Source organism: Mycteria americana, chromosome 5, assembly GCF_035582795.1.
Source record: "Mycteria americana isolate JAX WOST 10 ecotype Jacksonville Zoo and Gardens chromosome 5, USCA_MyAme_1.0, whole genome shotgun sequence".
Taxonomy (NCBI): Eukaryota; Metazoa; Chordata; class Aves; order Ciconiiformes; family Ciconiidae; genus Mycteria; species Mycteria americana.
The window spans coordinates 13,308,453-13,331,781 of record NC_134369.1 but is presented as its reverse complement, the minus strand read 5'-3'; the positions used below and the strand labels follow the sequence as shown (position 1 = coordinate 13,331,781).

The window sequence follows — 23,329 nt, the reverse complement described above, 5'->3', positions numbered from 1 at the left end:
TTCACAATATGTTAACCAAATGATAATAGGAACAGAAGAAAAATAAAGAGAAGAGCAACACGTGTGTTCTGTAACTGGAAATACAAATTCCAGCATTGCACATTTCTTGAACTTTAAGCATATGCTTACTGTCCTTCCATTGACAGAAATGGGACTGAAACGGTGCTCAGCGTTGGACAAATGCTTATGAGCTTTCCTACACAAGGATACTTCTCTGAACCCTGAGCAGAGTACTCAGGATAAACTGTTCTTGGCTTTCTCCACCTCATCAACAAAATAAGATATATTGTCTTCAGATATTCTGATCCGTCATCCCACACGACAAGGAAATCTGGTGTAAATGTCCAGCGTTTCACAGACCACCATTATATTTCAAAAGAGTGAACGCACAGGAAGTGAGGGTAACTCTCATCTGGATTCTGATGTGAATGTGTGTTTCAAAGCAAAAGCTGTTTCAGCTGTCAGCCTTCTTGGGACAGATGTATTTACTCAGCTGCAAAAGGAGTACTGTGTCACCAAACATCAAAAAATGGTGGGAGTTTAAATTTCAACACACAAGGAATAATTTACCTCCTGAACAACAAGCTACTGCTACAAGTACCTGGCAGGAATATAAAATGAATACGATTTTCTTTCCCCATTACGAAAACGACATAGGAGGGCCTTTTCAAGTATATTTCACAAGTGCAGCAAGATAGCAAACCCATCCACCTCTCCGGGAGACCAATGGTAACAAGGAATGATGCTCAAAGAAAGATGCTCAACATCCAGTCAAGCAGGAAGCAGTCTATTCTGGCTGCTTCTCCAGCACATCAAACAAACATCTCAAATATGCTAATATTGCTTTTATCAAATATTATTTTTCTCCCCCATTTATGTTGCATTCAGTCCCCCAGACCTCAAGCAACTTGGCAACTGCCTAAATTTTCCTTTGACTACAGGAGACCCAACCTAAAATTAAGTTGTATTTGAACACTGAATTGGGGCCTTCAATGTGTTTTAACGAACAAGCAGCCTCTGAAGGGCTTGTTTATTACAGGAGCTGGCTGCTGCTCTGGTTAAGCAACTGGAAGATGATAATAAAATGTAAAGTAGGAGAGGATTATTTTTCTTGTTTGCCAAACAGATTACAGCTAGCAAAGCTCCACAAACAAGAATGAAGGACTTGAAAAATTAGGGCTTGTGGAAAACCTAAGGAAAACCTAAGGAAAACCAAGGAAAACCTTGGCCATACTGCACTTAAAAGAAAGTTTCTGTGCTTATTTTGCCCTTCCTACTGTCACCTCAGTGCAAGCAAGGTTAGCAAAGCCACAGAGTGGCTCTAATTTACATGTAGCCACAGTTGCTTTCCAAGCCTGTTTGTAGCTCCGAGCGGCGACTGCAGCCTCGCACGCTGCAGGGCTGTTGAAGGCCTCACACATATGCACTGCCCTGCTGGAAAACCCTCCTGGGCCAGAGGCAGCTTCCAGGGACCAAATGTGCTTGTTTGGCAAATCTTGCTTGCAGTAGGCCAAAACATTTTGTGCTTTCTTTTTACTAACCAAAGTGAAAGGGCTTTCTTTTGGAGAACAGATGCATTGATAGTTTGCAGGTGGTTTGACCCAGCTGCTCACCTGGCGCTCTGCCCTCTTACCAATACCTGTTTCACTCAGCCAACCATCACTACATACTGTAATTATTATTTTGTACCTCATACATTTAAAAAAAAAAACCCAGGGAGACCATGGGGCGAAGCCCCCGGTGCCTCCCGCCGAGCCGGGGCTCGGCACCCTCCAGCTGCTCTCGGCTCTTCCCCGTCGTCGCCCGGCGGGGACAGCGGCGGAGCAGCACCCGCCCGCTCACAGGCCCGCCGCCACCAGGAGCGGCGCCGCTGAGGGAAGCCCACGGAACGCCTGTCCGGACGCCCCTCCCCCGCCCGGGGCGGCGGCTTTACCTCAGGGCGGTGAGGGCTGCCCGCCCCAGGGGTGGTGGCGTGAGAGGAAAACAGAGCCCCCGGACCTCTCCGCGGGACCGGGCGCCCGGCGGGACCTACCCCGGTGCCACCGGGCGGGGCGGGGCGGGGCAGTGGCGGCACTCACCCGCGGCGGGGCGGGGCGGGGCGGGGCGGGGGCGGCACTCACCCGCGGCGGGGCGGGGCAGGGGCGGCACTCACCCGCGGCGGGCCGGGGCGGGGCGGGGCAGGGGCAGCGCAGCACCGGCGGGGCGGCGGCGCCCCCTAACGGCAGCGAAGGGGGTGCGGGCGGGGCGGGGCGGCGGCGCGTGCGCACTGTGACGGCGCGCGGCGGCGGCAGCGGCGGGATGGAGGGGGCGCGCGCGGGGCGGACGGCGGGGCTGGCGCGCGCCGTGCTGGAGCGGGCGCGGCGGCGGCGGCGGGCGGCGGGACGGCTCCCGGCCTCGGCCTCGGCCTCGGCCCCGGTCAGTGCTGCGGGCGCGGCGGGGCGGGGGCGGCCGTGCCGGCAGCAATGCAGCCGAGTGAACGAGAAGCGCCGAGGAGCTGCGTCCTTCCGTGGTGGCAGGGTAGCCCGTGTCCTGTAGAGGCCTAGCGTGTGTATATGTGCGTGGGATCGAGCCGTGTATGTGCTTTAATGAGCCAGAGGCATTTTAAAGTACCTAGAACGGTTTCACACTTGGTCACTGCCCCCTGCGTTTTACCTAGTCAAAGGCAGCGTGAAACGGTCGAGGGCCCTTCCAAATCAGTTGCCAGCGCTTTGCAGCACGGCGGAGTGAGGCAGTCGCCCCACCCGGTGACCTCTTGGGTGTAGCAAGTGCCTCGGTGTTGCACGTGGGCGGCGTTGGAAGGCCGGTGTGCACCCAGCACCACAGCGGTGGGCCGCACGTGACCGTTTCACCCCAGAGACAGCCTCCGGCACTAGCGAGTGTTTTGCTTTTTCATCACCTCACGCTTTCTACCTCTAAGCAACGAGCACCTCGTTATGAGTTACAAAAAATGCCTTTAATTGCAGGAAGAAGATTCAGAACGTCTCAGTGCAGCATTCACTTCAATTGTGAACTTGATGAATCAAGCCACAAAGGAATGTGAGGTGAGGTTCTACCCCCCGACCCGTGCAAAGGGCAGTGTTTATGATGTGCCTGGCAGAGGCCTGTTTGCACTGCTTTTGCTGAAGCTGCAAGAATTAGACTTCAGTTTTGCTCATTGCACGGCAAGAGCTTAGCCAGTGAGACGCCGGCCCTAAGAAATTTAGGGCATTTGCCATCACGTGGTAGGTTACGTAGTAGGTTTCACCAGTGTTATCCTGACCAGCTGGTACCAGCTTAGTTGATAAACACCACTATGAGCATTTTCCATAGACAGTACCAGTGGGCTGGTACAGATTTTAGCAGAGGGTTTCTCCACTTCTTAGTGGAAAGGCAGTATGGTTAGAGAGACAGAAATGTCAGATGATGTCACAGATTACATTGTGTCAGCTACTGCACAGGCTTGTCACATGTCACAATGTACACAGTTGCTTCCAGTGCTGCGAGGTACCTCTGCACCTCTGCTGTGGAGTGGCTTTATGGCAGAGTAACCCGTTGTTTTCATCATGCCAACATGAACTGCTAAAGCTGGCTGATAGAGTCAGCATGTTCTGGGTGGCAGAAGTAAGGGAGAGTTTGAACCTCAAGGAAGGAGATTGCTTTGTGTCCCACGTTCGCTCTGAATTTAGAGTTAACCTCCCCAATATCATTTAAGCGTACTCAGTTTGGGATGTTGCTACTGGATAAGGAGCGTGGGCTCAGTTCTGAGCAGCACTGTATCTTTATTTGTGATAAGTAGAAATGGAGAGGTATGGCATACAGATGCACAGCTCCACTGCTTTCACGTTGGCTCTGGCTGCCGCGTGTCATTAGTCTTCTGGGTGGATGGACCAGGAACCCGTCTCTGCCAGCTCATCCTTGTGAATGCAGCCTTGCAGCCCGACTACTGAAAGAAAACTCCGTCACAGTTTACATCGTCTATGCCCTTCGGGATCTGTTATCATAATGCAGCAGGGAGCTCGTTGTCTGCAGACTTAATAACAGAGGCTAAGTCTTCAATTAAATTAGAGAAAACAGTAGTTCAACACACACCAGATGATTAGCTCTTAAGCAACTCCTTTATAATTTCAAAGCACTACATACACAATAACCAGTTAATCCTAAAACAACTCAGGCAGAATAGAGTTTTACACAAGAGGAAACAAAAATATAACTGTGTAGAGACTCATCCTATGCCCTGTTAGGAGCATTAGAGTTGGAACAAGCAGTGGATGACTTCCACATTTATGCATCAGCTGAAGACACTACTGCTTCAGTCATCTTCTGTAGGGAAGAGGAATCATAAAAGGGGGGGAAGGGGGAATTCTCAGACCCACAAGTTCATGGATAAAGTTTACAAAGTGCAAATAAAAATCCACAGCTGAACATAACCATTTAGGCACTTGAATGCAAACGATTAAAGTTGTGATTTAAGATGAGTTGTTTAGAGTTACTAAGGGACCAAAGTTTACCCACATTTATTACCAAAAGTCTGATTTCATTTCTTTGTTCTGTGACGTCATGTAGAAGAATCTAGCTCACCTCCTGTGATAGAGATGCTCTGTGAAGCGTTATGCAATAGGCCAGAGTATTTGATGTATTTTGGGACGTAGCTCCACAATAAACCACAACACAAGCAACCAAATCTGTTGATATGTGCATAACCTCAGTAATAAAGCACAACAGTAGATTTGGAAATAAGAATTGCTATTGGCCTTATTTTTGTTAAGTTTAGTCTTGACCGTCAGAGACAAGAAAAATATAAGTGAAATAAAATCGATATTTTGGAACTTTTTGGTCCTTGTGATCAAAAAGGTAACCCTGGGAGGGGTTCTCTTGTGACAACAGATGGCAGCAGAGCTGTACTCAAACATTTAATTTGCAGTGGGGAAAATTCAAGTACCTTTACTGTGGAGCCAGAAAAGGGCTGTTGTGGACTTAAACACAATTCTGAAAACTGCTATGCTACTGGTACCAGCCTTGAAGACACTTTAGCTTCTTCACCAAGTCATTTTTCAGTATTAATGTGCTCTGCTTTTATAGCACTGCTCTTGCATATGCCCTGCAGAACCAGTCTCCACTGGCTAGGTTGCAAAGCACCGAGCTTGCATATACATCCTATTAAGGACCCATAAACTATGCCTTCTTCCACCAGAGCTTTTCTTGAAGAGCCTGATCAGGTAGATGTTTCCAGAGCATTCCTTCTGATATGTTCATGAATTCTGTTCTGAGGTGTCAGAGGGTCCCTACATATCGTGTCAGGAGACAGGCATCTAAAATCAGGGCTGACAGTTTTGTACCAGAAGGCAGATGTCCTGTGGACATCGAGGCATCGTTTTCATCTTCTCACAGGAACAAACCAGCCAATTAATACAGAAGGTCAGTAGCTGTGCAGTTCCACTCTTAATTGTAAATCTGCAGTAGTTGTGAGCATGGCTTTTATGCTTCTCCACATAATATTCTCCATTTCTATTGTCCAGAAGTACTATAGCTTCATGGGAGCCTGTGGGTGCAAAGAGCATGAAATCAAACACATCTGCAGATACCATGGCAGGCAAGCAGGGGAAAGAGAGCTGGAGTCCAAAGAAGAAGAGGTAAGTAGGTGGTTTTGGTTTTGATTAAAGGTTATTCCTTCCCTCGCCATGAGATAACTGTTATCCACCTTGTGTCTGTGACACTTGCTTACAGTAATGTATGTGGTTTGACATCACGGGCATATGAACACCTGGACTGATCTGAGCCTTCTGGGCTGGGAGCGGGGGGGAAGGCACAGTAACTTCTGGGGACACCAATCAGTGTCCTATCAGTCCTTTTGTGGAGGGGAAAATTTCACGGACACAAAGCATCCCCTGTCTCAGGTGCTGAATTTTCCTTTTATGTTGTATCATTAGAAAACAGTATCTTTTTCTTTCCAGATAACTGAAGACTCTGTAGCACCCAGTCAAGCTCAAACTTGCCAGCAACATGTAAGTTTATAGAATACTTTGTTTTTAAATTGAGCTATAGCATTTCTTTATCATTTTGCATCAAGCTGGTTCAATTTTGTGGTCAGGGGTGGAGACTTTGTGATAGCACAGAAGATTAACCAGTGGTGCATTCACAGTCCTAATGTATGTATAGGTGGTCAGCAGAACGGGCATACAGAGACTTGCACGATTAATTATAAACCAGATTGTGGCATTCTGGCACGTAACCAGTTAAGAGTCTACTTTATATTTTGGACTGGTACAGAATATCAAACACCATGATTAACTTTGGGCTCTTGTGAATTGCATCAGCAACAATACTCTAGCAGTTCTCCAGTCTCACCTCATTTGTGCTCCTGACACATTCCTGGGGCTGAGGAAAGGCATGCAGCAAGGCATGCGGCAGTTGCTTAGCCAGTTATGCTCGGCCCTCATACAGTCTCTCTGAAGACTCTTGTTCCTCAAGGAGAAGAAAACTTTTTTTATTTTTCAAAGCCTAACACCTCACCAAGTCAATTTCAGGAAATTCTAAGCTACAAAAGATGAGAAACATGGAATCTGTACCACAGTACAACTTAGTGGGAGCACCCTTGTTGTATGGATGTTTTCCAGGTTTATGTTCAAAACCGTTTAGGTTGGTAACTTCGTTTTGTGAGGCAGAGATTACAGCATGTTGATTATTTCCACTGATTGAAACATTAGATGAAATACTTTTGAGTATGGCACTTGGTAATTTTTATATTGGCAGAAACAGCTTACAGTTTTGTCCATGGTGCCTGTATATTTTGAAAAATCTTATGTTTATATAGCAGCAGAAATGTAATTTTTTTACCCAAATTCAAAGTTTTAATTTTTGTGGGAAATCTAAGATGATTAAACAGTAATGAAACTTTTTTTTTTCCCCCCCTAAAGACCAGACAGGCTTCTGAAGACATCTACATTGAAGTTTCTCCTGGCACCTATTCTGTCACAGCAACCTCAGAGGACATGGTGCAACAAACCCATGTGGTGGATGTCAACGCAGGACAAAGTGTTGATTTAACTTTTGTTCTATGATGTTTGTTGTTTCTTGGCAATCACAGGAATAAAATACGAGGCTGTTTTAATGCATGTAATGAACTATGTATAGCTTTTTCTTCTTAGCACTTTAATAGTATGCTCCTCTTTGGGACTCCATTTTTATGGCCTGTATATTTGTTTTCTACTTAATGCAATTATATGTAGCCCACTTTGTACACTGATTTTATAAATATTTGTACATTGTGTGCCTTAAATCCAATTATGTGACTGTGTAATTCCAGGTTCTTATGCTTTAAACAATTAAAGATACAATCAGTGGAATAAAATACATAATTTAGTCTTTGTGATGACAGCTTCTTTTATATTATCCTCAGACAGAACATCCATGTCACATTCTTGACCACAGAAAGCATGATCCATGTGGTATGAATATGGATGTACATTAGCTTCTGTGGGCTGGCACTGATTTTAGAGCAGCTGGCTCACAATGCATCTCTCCTATCTGTACTTTTATTATTCTGATAAATAAAATGCAAATGAAATTCACTATCTAGGACCCCAACTCAGGAAGGTGCTTGAATATGTGTCAGGTGTTCAGTATAGGCACATAAACTATTGACACATCAAGTCCTGTCTCTTTGCAGGCTCTTACCTAGGCTAAACACCAGTTAGCTGCCTTTCTCAGTAGGTGGTAGCGTACCCTGAATTGTCTCATATTTCCTGCAGGGGAAAAGTACTGCTGAGCAACTGCACGCTGCAGCTTATGGCCAAGTTCATCTGCTTTAAACATGAGCAGTCCCACTAACGAGACTCCTTGGATGCTTACCTTTCCTGAAGGATCAGATTCCACGGTTAGAATTAGTGACATGACCTATATATATGTATCTGTAATCTTTTTCTAGCTGATGGTATTAAGGTTTCAGTTAATTTTCAAGGGAATATAACATTCAGTGACTTGAATGCTGGATCTCTAAGCATTCTGTTGTTTGTATCTACAGTAGCAGGTCCTTTACCCTCTGGCTACTTTCTTTTCTGCTTTAATCCTGAAAAAAAATATTTTCAGCTGTCAGCTTGTATTGTTTCTCCATTCCTTCTGGCTTTCTACAAAAAGAAATCACTATGTTGAATTCCTCTGGCTGACTCCAGAGACCTGTAGGCAAATTGGAGGTTTATTAGACCCTTGCTGTGCATCTGTTCAGGCTTTCAGTGTTCATACTAGTTTAGCTGATCTCTCCAGAATTGTAAAGTCAAGTCCAAATGATTAGGAATTTAATATAACACCTTGGAGTAAAGAATGAGGATGCTGAAATTTGATGTGGGTGGAAATAGTTTTTCAGTTATTAGAATTATGCAGTTATTCATAAAGATAATCTACATAGACAGTACCTAAATCAGAACTTGATTTGCTTAGTAAATGTAACACTGATACAGTATAAGCAGTTTATCTGAAATTCAGCTCCTGAACTTCATCAGTTATACATTTACTGAATTCTGATTGATCTCTATGCTTTGTTGCAAGTGAGCTCTTTGCTGTTTTTTTTTCTGTCTGTCCTCTTCTGACATGGTCTGTATCATCAAGTTTGTCATCTCCTATGCAAGTTGCTTTATGTTTATCATCTGACTCTTTTTTTTTTTTTTTCTTTCTTGCTGTTTTATATCTTTGTTTTTCTGGTGCTGCAAAACCTTCTTCCTGGAGGACAGAAAACAAATCCCCTGGAAGTCTAGTCTAAAAAAAGCATTAGTGTCTTTGTAACTGCTGCTTTCCTGGCTGTAAGATAGGTACCTCTGCCTCACGTAGCTTTAATAATGGTATCATTTCTGTGTTAGTACAAAATTTACTGCTGAAACACAGAAGTGTATAATAAGACCAAAGGATTTTTCAGAAGCTGTTAGGCTTTGACCAAAAACTTTACTCCTTTAGGATTTAGGAGGATTTTTGGTGACTACAGTGGGAGGACGCAAGCCCCACAGAGAGCAACTCTGGGAAGCCTGCTCTCTAGCTTCACTTGTTTGTTGCAAGTTACTTCTGATGCAGCCTGTATTATATGATAAAACTGTTTCAGCTGTCTGAAGGAGTAGCAATGTATCTTCTGGGTTTAAAAACACCAAGGGCTATTTTACAGGAATAAAAGTATGTCATTACACTCTGTATTACCACATTGCGTCCACTACTGTGATTCATGCTGCCAGTTTGGGGCTAAAATAAAGCCACTGTAGTTTCTTTTTAGTTTTACCAAAAGGCAAAGCATGTCACTTCAGTGCACAGCTGTGACACTTGCTAACATAGAGCATGTCTGCCTGGAGCTCCATACTGGCCTAAAAATTCCTAGGAAATCAATTACGAAGGCATGTAATTACAATTATTTAAATAATAAAGTAGGAACCATATAGTTAATAAGTTGGTAGGCATGTGCTTAAAATTAATATGTATAATTGTGAGAATACAAGATATATTCCAGTATATTCTCTGTTCACTAAGACATGCCATTAACAGATTAATATTCTCCTAAAGAATATCATGCAAGTTTAGCACATTCAAAGTTTTAATCTGCAGTCTGCTCACAGTAGCAAGAGCATGAAGGTACAGAGGAGCTAATATTTGATTTCTGATATATAATTTATTCATTGTATCCCTGATGCATCAGATACTCCAGATCCTCAGGAAACTCCTTCCCCTTCTTCCCGCAAGCTTTTTTCTTCCTCTTTTCTGTGCTTGCTTTTTTTGGCATCCACAGTCTGGGTTTGGTTTTTTTTTTTTTCCCCAAGTTTTTCTAAAGCAGGAGGGGACCATGGCCAACAGAAACCAGACCTAAAAAATCAGGGTGTTGTCCTTGATCCTAGATGTGACACAGTTTGCTTACTCTGTATCCCCTAGCTTCAGGGTAGGGATCTGCTGTTTAAACTGCTTGCTTCTTGTGAGGGAGTAAGAGAAGATACTCAATAAAGACTGTTTACTAAAAAATCTGCTTTTATCTTTCAGAGATAGAGATTGTGACTATCAGAGTTTGACTGGCAGAGCCCAGCAGCTTTCCAGATTGAATCTTTTCTTGTGTTTTATTGCTGCTGACAGTCACATCTGTCCATTTCCAGAGCCACTCATGCAGGTCCCTACTTCCATAGGACTTCTTGGGTTGATGTCAATGGGCATTTGGCAGGTTTCTGAATTGAAATCTGCATTATTGAAGGCTCACACAGTTACTGGCATAGTCTTTTCCATTTTACCAAGTAGCTTCAGCCCTTCCTTAGGGTTTTGGGATTTTTGTTTTAATCAGTGGAGAAGTTTCCTGCCTATCACAAAAAGGGTAGATGGCCTTAGCAAGCAGTTAAGTTAGAAGCGATGTATTTTTCTAGCCAACTTCCAGACCACTAACAAGAATATTTCTTCCATTCAAACAAACCACGTGCTTACAGTATTAATACAGATTACCTTACCACCAATGACAGCTTGAAATCTTGGTCTCTCAAGATTTCTTTCATTGTAAGTTGCCCCCTGGAGACTGCTCAATGGTTTCAAACATTGCAGTCTGATTAGTCGGGGCAACACGGGACATGTCCCCAACGGAGATGGCTTTGGATTCCAGCTTGCCCTTTGTACATGTGCTGCTGTGACTACCGAGTCCTGGGAAGGAGTAAAATTTTATCAAAGCATGAAACCAGAACTGAAACAGAGAAACATTCATTTCAGAAGAGAGGAAAATATACTTTAAGCCTGAAAGGAATTCTTTCAGGTTATTCTTCATGGACTAGCTACAAAGGTTAATGAAGATGTTAGCATCGTAAAAAGCATAGGAAAATGACAGGGAACAAACTCAGAGAGGGATATCTATGCTTCCAAATGAAATTCATTGTTCTGGTAGTTTTCCATTGGATGGGTTGCCAAAAGAAGAGCTAGCATGCAAGACGAGGCAGCAGAAACATTGGGGAGGGGGAAGTATTGTATCAGAGACTGATATGCAAATTTATAGTATTTATACCAATAAACTACAGGCAAAGTGAATGCACAGATGAAGGGGGCCCAGAACACATTTGGTTTTTTTCCCCTCTGGCTGCTCCTTCCCTGTGGGGGTGTTAAGAGGTACCTGAATTACTGGGATGGGACTTGTGGTGGCTTCTTTTCCAGTATTTCCGCTCAGGTCTTGCAGAATCCTTTAGAGGGCTTCTCAAGACAGCTGGAGCCTGTGTTAATGTCCTAGCTTTGGCTGGGACAGAGTTAGTTTTCTTCCTAGTAGCAGCTGTAGTGCTGTGTTTTGGATTTAGTATGAGAATAACATTGATAACACACTGATGTTTTAGTTGTTGCTAAGTAGGGCTTACACTAGTCAAGGACTTTTCAGCTTCTCATGTCCTGCCAGCAAGAAGCTGGGAGGGGGCACAGCCAGGACAGCTGACCCAAGCTGGCCAAAGGGCTATTCCATACCATATGACGTCGTGCTCAGTATACAAACCGGGGAGAGTTGGCCGGGGTGCAGCAATAGCTGCTTGGGCACAGGCTGGGCATCGGTCAGCAGGTGGTGAGCAATTGCATCGTGCATCACTTGTTTTGTACATTCTTTTATCATTATTATTATTTCTCTTCCTTTGCTGCCCTATTAAACTGTCTTTATCTCAATCCACAGGTTTTACTTTTTTTTCTGATTTTCTCCCCCATCCCACCAGGGGGGAGAGGGTGAGCAAGCAGCTGTGTGGTGCTTAGTTGCTGAGTGGGGTTAAACCATGACAGTTAACAGCACTGTCCATCACAGTACTCTTAGTGGGGAATGGCTCCAGGTCCCACTCTAAATCAGAAGAGAGGGAAGACGCTGCCACAGCTGCTGCTGCTTCTTGGTTTGGGCCTTTCAGTTCTAGAAGGCATGGAGAGGGCTCACTGCTGGACTCTGCCTCTTCAGTTTTGCTCTGAAAGACCAGAGACCTGGATGGAAGAGGCCACCAGGCATCAACATGGGGATGGCAGCAGCAGATGCACCTTACATATGCTGACGAACAGCATATACCATCACAGTGATAGTGGAAATGTGGCCAGCAGGGTGAGCAGAGCAAGCAGTGCTTGGCAAGGCTATGTACAGCACAAACAGGAATCAGGGCTGTTTTAGGACTGCAGGAAAAGGTACAAGAGTTAGTGTCCAGACTTTCTCTGAGCTTCACCCTGCTGGTGAAGGGCATGTGGATCATCTCTACAATCCTCTCCCACAGGCTAGGAGGGATCCACAGAGCCACACCTCGCGGGAGTTTCACTGTCTTGTCATTCCAGAACTGGACCATAATTTCTTCATCTTCTGAGGCTGTTGACAGAAAAAGTGAGCAGCCATAAGCAGCTGGGCAGTGCACACATACAGATCAGGCTTTGCAGCTTTATGCACTTTCTACTCCTGTCAAGAGGTAGGATCAACTATCACCCCCCTCTGTAACACCTCACCACGTCGTGGAGGGTGGAGTGGGCAGCTAGAGCACCGTCGGTGTGACAACAGGCCTGGCAGCATCTTTACTCCCCGTTTGTCATCAGATGAACAAGAAAATGTTGACTGAGTAAATTTTGTTGTTACTGCCAAAGGTAGCATGAATGCTCTGAGAATAGTGTTTTGATAAGTCAGTGGAGCTTGACTGTCAGACATGGGAAAAATGAATGAGCTGTTGAAATCTCCTACATTTGGGTGATAAAATCACCCCCAGATGTACCATTTGGTACAAACGTGAGCATTTAAGCACAGATGGGTGCTTCCTGAGAGCTGCCTCACTTGTATCCCTCATGAAAAGGCCACCATCCTTCACATGGTAGACACAGCCTTATCCAAGCAGACAGGAAACAGCACATCCGTGGACACGGAAGATGACATTTTTATGGGTCACAACTTCCTTACAGTCAGACTGGTGAGGTTACACGCAGATATCCATCAGCAAGTCCCATCAGCTCCTGCAAGCTTTAAGCAACACTAAATGGTAGTCTGTGCACTGGTAGTTCTCTGGCAGTAGCACCGCAACAAGAGTTTATCCTGACAGTCTCACTCATGTTCCTGAGCAAGGCAAGGAAGAAGAGGACAGCATCTTTCTTACCTCGTAAGGGGTCCCTTGTCTCAATGCCCGTGAGGACGGTTCCTGGGCCGTACCTGGCCATATCTGGCTCCCAGGGTGCCAGCACTTTGTCTCCAGGGAGTAAGGAGTGCTTCATCCCGTTCAAGTATTCCAGGATGTCATGCTTTGCTGTTTTTTGCACACACACTGGATGCCTTCCACGTGACACGAGTGGTTTGGCAAACTCTACCAGGAACATGCCTCTTTCACTCTGTTACCAGGAACAAAATAATAGTTCTTCTGAAAAACAGTCCATAATGTGTCAGGTCGTGTAACCTTCACCAGGAGGCCATTCTGTGGCTATTGGCTAGGTCAAAACACCAAGCAAGCCTGAACAATAACTAAATAGTGTGTGGTGTTAGTCCAGCATTGAGACAGCCAGAAAAACCTCCATGAGGCTCACCAGAAAGCAGGCTGAGTGAAGCCTATGTACAGATTCATTGCCACTAGGACCTGTATTTTCTTCCCCAAGAGAAAAAGCTATAGATAGATTGCAACTGGATTTCACAAAGCATACTGTGTGCATCAGATAACAACGGATATTGAAGCCATTCAGACCTGTTCTTCAGTCATGCCCAAGTCCTTTCTCATTACATACACTAACTCTGCTTCTTGGGGGGGTTGGTTGGGAATTTTTATTTTCTTTTAAGTTAAGGCCTGTCAAGAGGCTTTCCATCAACAATGAAACAAGGTACCTCCCTGTTCTTGAGAAAGAATAGGCTCTTTTTTCTGTGAAGTTTGAAGTGCTAACAAACTAATGAATTAAAGCTTTCACTAACATTTCTGAAAAGACACCGAGCCATTGGTCTGTAGCTGACTCAAGCTGGAAGTGTGTACATAAAACACTAACGCTTTTCCTGTGCTATTCACGGTTATGTGTCTACGCACAACAGTAGCCGGTACACTGCTCACAACAGCACTCACACTGTCTGAGCCTGGCTCAATGCCCAGCGTCAGCAGAAGCAGAGGACTTGCTCTTGCAAGGTGCACAACCACACTGCTCTCTCCAGGAACCGAGAGTTTGGGGGGCACCCACCTTCTGCACAAGATGACGATCCCCAAAACACGCCTGCTCACTCCTAGAAATGGACTCAGTAAAGGAGGCTAAGCAGAACAAGTATCTGATCATTATTAGTTTATTGGTGCCTGAGGCTGCGCTGCATGTAAGAGACTCACCCGGTGTGCCAGGCAGCAGGAGGTGAGGAGAGCCTGGAATCAGGCATACCGGGAGTTTTATAAGTCGACATAATGACGAGCATCAGTTGTCCTAGTGATCTGTTCTCTAATTCATGCACCAGCTGAAATCAAAACTGCAACACTAAACTCAGGTGGTGCGTGAGGACTGCTGGTAGACTGGACACCCTATTACATATATCCACAACGACTGCACAGCAACCATCACTCACCTCTATCTCCTCTTTTACTGTACCATGGTAATAAAACCCATCTTTTTCCCTTCTCACCAGCACAGGGACATTGCTGTCTAAGCCCACTGATCTCCCCGATGCACTCAGCCTCTTCCATGATGGGCCAGGGGAGGGGAGGCAGTGGCTAATCCATTGGCACCTTAAAGAAAAGAAAATGGGCCAGTACTGGGAGAAACAGCTTCTGTAGGTCATGAAAAAAAAAAAAAATCTTAAGATTTAAGAACTGGATCACTCCACCTCATTTTGTAGCACTCCCACAGGCCAAAGCATGCGGGAGGAAACAGAAACCTTGCTTGTGCTGGGACAATTCCTTGCTCTTGGGGAAAAAAACATCAGTGCCTGTTTTTACCCAGATTTCTTTGGGTTTAGGTTTAGAGGAAGTGAGCCAGGAGTACGCTGGAATCCTGGGCCAGCATTAGGTGCACTAGCCCCATTGCTGTTTACACAGCAAGCCAATGCAACCCTTAAGATCAGGAGAAAGGATCCATCTCCAGCACAGAGCACAGCGTAGGTGCGCTTGAGCGCGCTGCAGCTGATGGTTTACACTGCAGCATTCAAGGAACAACAGAAAAGTAGAAACATAAACAACAAAGCTGCTGGTTGATGACAGGTTCAAGTTCAAAACAGGAAAAATAATCCCCTGTCACAAAGCATTAGAAACATTTCACAGAATACAGCTGCTAATGCAAGATGCTTTTATTTATCCAAATAATTTTAAAGGAATGTTTCTTTGATAGGAGGTTTACTCGGGCTTTGCTTTTCATAATCTCCAGGGTAGCAAATCACTTCAGTTAATACCATCTAAAAAGCTGCCAGTGCAGGGGAGGGGAAAGCTCAAATTATGTTCAAGCTGCTAATTCATTAATCTGACACACCAGCCTGTTTTATCCTATTAGATATCATGAAAAAGAACAAATCACAGACTCAAATAAGAACTTGATTTTACCTCTGGGGGCTGAGGGGCTCAGCGATCCAGGCAGGATGCACTACAAAACAGCTCCTGCAGCAGGGGTTGACAGTAGGTATGACGCTGAAGCAGGAGAACTTGTCCAGAGCTGGCATCGCACTGCAATACCTGTGACCCGTAGGCAGGAACCCTGCCGAATGAGCCATTCTTGCAAAAGCAGCTACTACAGGACTCAGTCATGATCTGTTGGTAGAAAAGAGACAATGTACTGGCATTTTCCAACACAAGCAAATGCTTTCCAGTGTACCTCAAGAACTCGGTAGCTTTTCTTAATTGTTTATCTTTATTTAAAAAGAATGAGTTCAAAACATCCAGACTGGCCAGATGAACCCGTATCACTGACTTCAGAGATCTTCAGTCACCCAAATCCCAACATGGTAGTGGGACAGAAACATCCAAGGAAACTAGAAATGCTGTGAAAATCCCCAGGAAAGCAATAGCTTTCACCTCCCTCCAACTTTTGTTTCCCTCTGTAACATCCAGCTCTCTTTTCTTATGCCTCCATTCTCCTTTAAAGCTTCCTTGCACACAGTCCCAGCCAAGCCTTCCCTATTTTACAAGCTGAGACAGAAACTACAGCTGAAGTTGACAAGCTGAGTAAACATCACAGTTTTTGAACATGATGTTAGATTACAGTTGCCTGTTACTTGTTTTATTGATAGTGATGTATCAAGAGGAAATATTTTGATCTTTCAGCTGTCCTGTCATGTTTTATAACAGTAGGATTATGGCTTGCCATGAGAAAGAATGAGATGCTCAGATTTGACAAGTGATAACTATTCAGAGGCTGTCACAGTAAGATTGATGATGTGATGCTATCTCTGGTAATCAGACAAGATGTAGTAGACAAGCTTCCATTCCTTTTTCTCTTTTTTTTTTTAATATTGCTTAGAAATGTTTACCATGCTTAGGGTAAAATTTGCATGGAAATTCAACAACATATAAAATTTAAGTGCGTAATTTACTTTACAAAATACAGTTTAAGCGCTCATATTATGTTTAAATGTTATTTGTCTCTTATCTAAGAGATGTGATTTGGGAGTCCTTTTTATGACAACTCCCAGATATACATAATTTCAGAAAACTAGCACACCAAACCCAGCAAGAAGAGTGGATTAACTGCTGCAAAATGTGTCTTCAAGTCAGCAAATCAACACAATATATTCACTTGTTTCACAACTATACAAACTCCCCTATTATAAACCAAAACAAGATGGAATCAGTAATATTTTGCAAAGAAATGCAACTATCAATTCTACATTAAAGCACATTTTAAACCCATTCAGCGCTGTTACTGCCGAGAGCCAGGTCCCCTATTTCTGTATAAAACAGGGCACTGACAAAGGCAATTGCCCAACGCTTTGAGATTTATTTTTTTCTGGATAACTACAAGTACTTCAACACAGTAGTGTTTCAAACTTACCAGCTATTGATAACACTACATCTGGTCAATTTGCATTTAGTCCCAATGCAGAAATCTTGCCCTTTTGCCTGTTTGAAGCAGGAAGCCATATGCTGCCTGTGTTTCCTAGTTGCTATGGAGGTTGCCACAGTCGTTACTACCAGGATCGGACATCCTGACCTTACCAGTTAAAAACCAGTGCAACATGACTACAGAGAGGACCATTTGTCTGCCACACATCCGCTCAATTTTCAACTCCCTGTGTTGATCTAGATACTGCACTGAAAGACTGCAGGGGCAGAGAAGGGATTATAAGAGGGTGCAGTGTCCTCTAGGCTTTCTGCCTACTATTGCAGGGCAAAAAATAGCATCATACAAAGCTATAGTTCAGATTTAGAAAGAAAAAAGCCCACCACCACAGGGTGTGACAAATAAATTGGTTTGAAATGCAGACAGAAAGGTTGAAGCTGAGACAAACTGAGGTCAATTCACTTTACAAAGTTTCCCTTTTCACAACAAAGGGGAAGGATTAGTGAATTCTACCCTTTTCCTGCAACGTGCATATCAAAAACATGCCAGAATACAATGCAGAAATCTACCCGTTAATCTTTGCTGTGATCCCTAACCTTCATTTTCTCCTTAACAAATGTTAACTCTTTTTCTTTTTTTTGGGTGGGGGGAGGAATACTTAATTGTATTTTGTAGGTGTTTCAATTCACTGCTATAAAAACAAGGTAACAGAGGGGATGATTGCAATTAGGGACAAGGATACAGCACTTAGGAAGTCTGTAGCCATTTTCTGTAGATTCTGCTGTACCCACAGACTATCTGCTGTCATGCTGTCAGCAGAATTGTTGTTTAATATAAATAACACAATTCCCTTACATACAGCAAGTGTTAAGAACACTTTGCCAGTTATGAGCTAAACTCTCTTCACCATCTTCACATAAGTCTCTTCTATACCACTTAGCTGAGACCATCAATAGTAGAGGAACAGACTGGGAGGTCAGGGAATATCACTCCAGCCCTCAACCATTACCAGTGAAAGTCCCAAAAAATTCCTGTTGCAGGATTTACCCCCCCCACCCCACCCAAGGCCAAGGCCTTGCCAACCTTCTTTATACTGTGTATTGTGTGAGCAGTCCTAGTAATTTTTAAGGGCACTGACAGCTGAAGAAGAATCCAATTTTCAATAGAAATTAGGCTAAGTCAACAGTTTTTAATGGGATTAAAATATTCATTAGTAAGAAAAGGATGGAACAGCACTTGCAAGACATTATGCTTTTCCTATGTTCAGTAACCATGCTTCAGACAGCTGCTACGCTCCTCTTTTTACTTCCCCCCTTTTAAACTAAGTTATCCTTCCTGTTGGCATCTAACAACATTCCTGGGAACCTTTAAAAAGGCCTTTTTAGAGAAACACTGGCAATTAGACCAAAAATCTTTTAAGAAAGTGCATGTGAGACTAAACCAGTAACATTACAGAAAATCAGAGGAATCTCAGTCTCATCAGTGGAAAGATTTTATTTTAAAGCATGCAGGCTGTGATGATACATACAGTTACTTCACACATGTAGGTATTACATTTTTGGTTTGGTGACAATTGTAGATTTCCATGAATTAACTAACTCAGGCCATTCAGATGAGATTTTTCCACAGTTGTCTTTTTTTCCTATTTAAGTGTAATTACTATCTGCAAAATCAAAACTCTTCTGTGGGCTGATACTGATGCATGCTATGATCTGCTCCTAAGATGTACCAGGGATGTGCATGTCATTAATAATACAGTAGCTACTAGGTTCCCAGACAGGATACCTTTTGCTTGGCTTGGAACGGTTCAGATCGTCTTCAAAAACTGGTTTTGTTTGTTAATTGCTTTAGGTGCTTGGCTTGGCTCCATTACATCTTTTTCTGCCACCACAGAATCACTGTACAGAAGAGACTGTAGGTAACTAATGTATTTTATCGCAGCACGGAGCGTCTCTACTTTGCTGAGCCGCTTCTCCAAGTATTCCTTAGGTAGGTGATGCCTCAGTTTAGCATAGCCTTCATTGACACATTTAACCCTCTGCCTTTCCCTCTCATTCCTCTTTCTGATGAAAGCTGGCCCATAGGAGTACTCACTTCTGCGGTAATTGGAATGGGGCATTTGGTAGGGAAAGGTGCAGGGCTCACTGTAGAAGTTCTCCATGATGAGATGCTCAGACATGAAAGGAAGGAACGACAAATCTTCAGAACAAGTGACCTGGTTTGGTGTTTCTGGGTACACATGAAACGTGACCACCGGGTCAGCACAGAAAGGCCTAGCCAGCTGTATGCGCTGAGTCTCAGTACACATGGACAACTTGTCCATGAGGTTACGGTAGCTTTTGCCATCCATCAGGTTCTGCATTTAACCTGGAAATGCATAATTACATAATAGTTTAAACAACTCATACTGAACAGTAGAAAAAACTCACCTGGACTTACCAACACTTGGTGTTACTGGCATTTTCCAGAAGAGACCTTTAATGCATTTGTGACATTTCAGAATGGTGTTGGAAGATCATTACATAGAGCAGACAATGTCCCATTTGAAAATACAAGAAAGTCCAAGTCAGCAACAATGATTAAAATAATTCACAACAGATTTTAAGAAAATAAAGCCACTAAAACTTCCTAAAGGAAACAACAAACAGTCTCCTTCACCTCAGCTTAGAAATAAAGACAATCTACCTTTATGTACTCCACATAGGTCTAGCTTTCCCCAAATCCACCAAAACATATCTCTACAGACAATAAACAAAGCAGGCCAACATCTGAGGCATTCTCTCCACCCTCTTCTCCTCCCTGAAAAAAATCCAGTCTACAATTCCAGTAGCAGACTCCCTATCAATACTGAAAAGCCTTCAAAAGACAAATTATTTTTTCTCTCTATTCATTTGATGTCTCATTCACTATACTGTCTTAATTAGATGGAGAACTTGTGCAGGGAATGGATCTCAATCTTAATTTTATGTCTGACAGGTATTACATCCATTCTACATAAGAAGTTTTACAAAAAGTTTAGAGGATTAATTTCTGGTAAACCTGACATCTCCTTGGGTCCTCAAGCTCCTTCTGCACTCACCTGCAGATTAAACACAGATATGAAATACTAAATACAATCCTACTGATAGAGGATTATGAAATAATCAATTTATTAAAGGAAAAAACACATGTCCTAATAATATTGTTCCAATTATAAATTATTTTACCAAGAAAGGACTGCACACAGTCGTTGGGGCACTGCTAGAAACCTGTAACTCAGACTGGCCTACTAAAATCACATACCTTCTCTTCAGAGCAGCATTACGGCAGGCGTAACTACTCAAATCACCCTTATGTATTTATTAGAAAGATAATCTTACAGTGTTTTATAGGAAGCTACATTATAGTGCCTTCCCAATATCATTATTCAAACAGCTAAATATCAGCATAAGTGTAATGATTGTTACCCAATAAGTGCTTAAAAATAAATTTAAAATAACTAGTTAATTTTTAAAGAATTACTGTGATCCATCCTCACGGATTGCAAGCAATACTTGCCGACACAGAATCTATCCAAAAATGCTCTTACTCACCATCCACTTCCACATCTATACATTGCTGTCTAAAACACTTAGGTTATATTACACCCTCTAAAATGGAAAACACACATGAACATTAAACTAAGTCACTAGAAACATCTAGATTCCATACTCACAAAACCTTGCAAAGCTTCAAATGTTCCGACCACGGTTCCATAACATAAATGGGATCCCCTTAATCCTTCACAAGGATACGGGGGTATTTTAATGTTTTCTAATTACTTCATACCTGCCACGTTTAATACAGAGAAAATTTTTACTTAGTATGGATCTATCCTCACAACATATTCTATCAAAATGCCTCTGTATTCAGTGTTGTCTCTTTTTCTAATGCACATAGATCTCGTAACAGAAATCCTATGAGTTAAGAATTCATTTATAGCATGCTGTTAGACAAGAGAGAAAGTCACACCCACCTTAAACAGGTACTTCTGTAGGTAGGCTGAAAGCATGAACACATATCCATTTTACATTAATATACATGCAGAAAATCAGAGGTGAATATACACACTCATTATAAAATGAAAATAGTAGACAGTCATCTTTCCCTTTTCCACTTACACAGGTTGGGTTATTGTCTAAAAACTTGCTACTGCTAACAACTTAAAAACATTGTCTGAGGAAAAAAGTCTGTTACATAGCAAAAAAAACTTCATAGCAAAACATACTGTAGAGCAAGAAACCAAAACCAACACAACCCCTCAAGAAGAGATACTTGCAGTATTTGTTGCTTAGTACTGACACTTCTGCTGCATAATAGCATTACATAAAACAGTTATCTGCTGCCTTACTACCTGCACGAAGTGCAAAATGCAAGTGTTAGGATCATTTTCCTTTTAGACTAGAGACTCACCAGTCTTCAGATGGAAGTAAAATCCAAGGAAACGAGACGTGCTATTTTAAGACTGATGAATAATACCTGAAAATATCTGAATGATATTAAAAAAAGAAGTTAATGTTCCATTTTTCTTACACCTTATTTAATAAGATATCACATTAAACACGATTCATTAAAAAGCTACGGAAGCACTGTAGCCAAATAGCTGGTAGAAGTGATTTACAAAAACATTGATACTCGGTGAAGATCTGTTGCTAGATACAGCAATACACAAGTGTCTTACCTGAATTATGTAGCTTGTTCCGCTGAGTCAATAACTGCTGCAATTTATAGTCAATTGACAACATGCAAAGTAGCTTACAGTTAGATCTGCTCATTTCTGGTTTGGCTTTTCCACCCACACCACAGCTATGATGGCAACAAAACTTGGCATTAAGGGCTAGAGATTTTAAAACTGTATCGAACACAACCAGATTACCTGAAAAAGTAATCAGGAATGTACTTTGTTTACTTCCTGTATGTATTCTGTTACAGTTTACTAAAGCAGTATTTTCATTTATTGGCATTTCGTACTTTAATGTCTAAATACAACAATCAGCTAGAATTTAGTTAAATATTTACCATCAAGGCATAACAAACTAATTTTCATAGCTTCATTTTAAACACAGAAAATCAGCATTTATTTAGAAGAAACTTGTGATGGATTTGTCTCCAGATTAGAGGTGAGGACACACATTAGTTAGCTTAATACCCTCAAATTTAATCTTCATTATACCTGTAATTCTGGGAAATTCCCTTAGTGTTAAGAGGTGTAACACCATATAAAAGCTCTCTAATAAAGCAGTTATAGAGGTAGACAAGACTTGAAAACAGTGAGCAATCAGTAGCAAGACAAACGTTTTAAAGTTTTGCTTAAACTTAGAAACACAGTATGGAGCAATCAGTCTGTATCATCAAATATATATAGGTATATAGATGCTACATATATCAGTATATAGCTAGCCAATTGTACAGGTGCAAGGAAACAGGACATCTAACTTCAAAACTCGGACATTTTACAGGATTATCTTTACACTTTAGACTATCTCACGATTTGACCCTTCTATCGATCAAAGTAAAACCACACAAAAAACTCCAAAGCCAAACCAGTTCAGCTTAAAACTTTCAGAAGACACTGTAAGATTAGAAACACTTGATCTACTACCAAGAGAGCTACATACACCCAGTCTTGTCTTCTTGGGACTGCCAACCATCAAAGAAAGCATTCCGCTTCTGCTGCCCTTGTGTGGGGCCACATCAATGCTGTATTCTGCATCCTCCTTCCCACACCAGCTTCAGGCCTTATCAGAAAGGCAGCCAAGAGGTAGAACATCTACTAGAACTGGTAAACAGGCATGTATTCAACAAACATTTTTCTTTAGGAGACCCTAGCTACACTACTGTCATAACCAGTTATTGATGCATCGGGGTGGGATGTTGAGCACAGTAATTAAACCCAAGTCTGGACTGACTTTTTTTTTTGTCCTGTCAATCCACCTTGTGCTTTTTTTTTTTTTTTTTAATTTAAAGAAAGAATCATGTGCCTCTACCAATTAGCCACCCATTATAATTCTTTCCAGATTAACTCAGTTTTTGGAAGACTACAGGACTGACAAGAGAATAAAGCTCTGTATCTGCAAAAGAGCTGCAGTCAATGCAAATGTTGTTATGGGGCAACTATGTTTCCACCCTTGATATGGCAAAGTTATGTGTACAGGTACAGTTTATTTCCCATGCTACTCTGTCCCCCAGGCTATGGGCTAAGCAAGCCAAAACTGCACCTGGCAACATACAGTCCTGTTCCATGCACCATTTCCTTCCACACTGAAACTGAAAACTGTGTAAGACAATAATGTAACTATATATGCATAGCTAAATTTGAGTCAGGGATTAAGAACTTTTCTCAATTAGCAATTTGGTGAGCCTTTCTTTGCTTTGTCTAGGCACTGAACAAGTGCATATTTCTACTCTGAAGCATCTT

General features: G+C 42.7%; 3 protein-coding genes across 4 annotated transcripts; 1 reads left to right on the top strand and 2 right to left on the bottom strand.

The window, feature by feature from the left end:
• Window positions 1–2,298: 2,298 nt before the first annotated feature.
• On the top strand, window positions 2,299–7,339 carry AKIP1 (A-kinase interacting protein 1). The gene is made up of 5 exons (XM_075502188.1): window positions 2,299–2,415; window positions 2,964–3,041; window positions 5,496–5,609; window positions 5,931–5,981; window positions 6,894–7,339. Exons 1-5 carry the CDS (start codon window positions 2,299–2,301, stop codon window positions 7,035–7,037), a joined length of 504 nt encoding a protein of 167 aa, XP_075358303.1. The 3' UTR covers window positions 7,038–7,339.
• Window positions 7,340–8,040: 701 nt separating this feature from the next.
• Window positions 8,041–18,817, bottom strand: C5H11orf16 (chromosome 5 C11orf16 homolog). Its single transcript, XM_075502189.1, is given in 10 exon segments — window positions 8,041–8,691; window positions 10,434–10,492; window positions 10,495–10,620; window positions 11,081–11,154; window positions 11,156–11,190; window positions 11,727–12,280; window positions 13,050–13,278; window positions 14,474–14,633; window positions 15,441–15,644; window positions 18,679–18,817. Coding segments are annotated over 9 exon segments (1,653 nt in total). The 5' UTR covers window positions 15,608–15,644; window positions 18,679–18,817; the 3' UTR covers window positions 8,041–8,442.
• Window positions 18,378–23,266, bottom strand: ASCL3 (achaete-scute family bHLH transcription factor 3). Of its 2 annotated transcripts, none has more exons than XM_075502186.1 (2): window positions 21,325–23,266; window positions 18,378–19,260 (listed from the first exon to the last, which is right to left on the bottom strand). In XM_075502186.1, exon 2 carries the CDS (start codon window positions 19,253–19,255, stop codon window positions 18,701–18,703), a length of 555 nt encoding a protein of 184 aa, XP_075358301.1. In that variant the 5' UTR covers window positions 19,256–19,260; window positions 21,325–23,266; the 3' UTR covers window positions 18,378–18,700. The 2 variants fall into 2 exon arrangements, with proteins under 2 accessions (XP_075358301.1, XP_075358302.1); XM_075502187.1 differs by lacking the exon at window positions 21,325–23,266 and adding an exon at window positions 19,333–21,316.
• Between the last annotated feature and the right edge of the window lie 63 nt (window positions 23,267–23,329).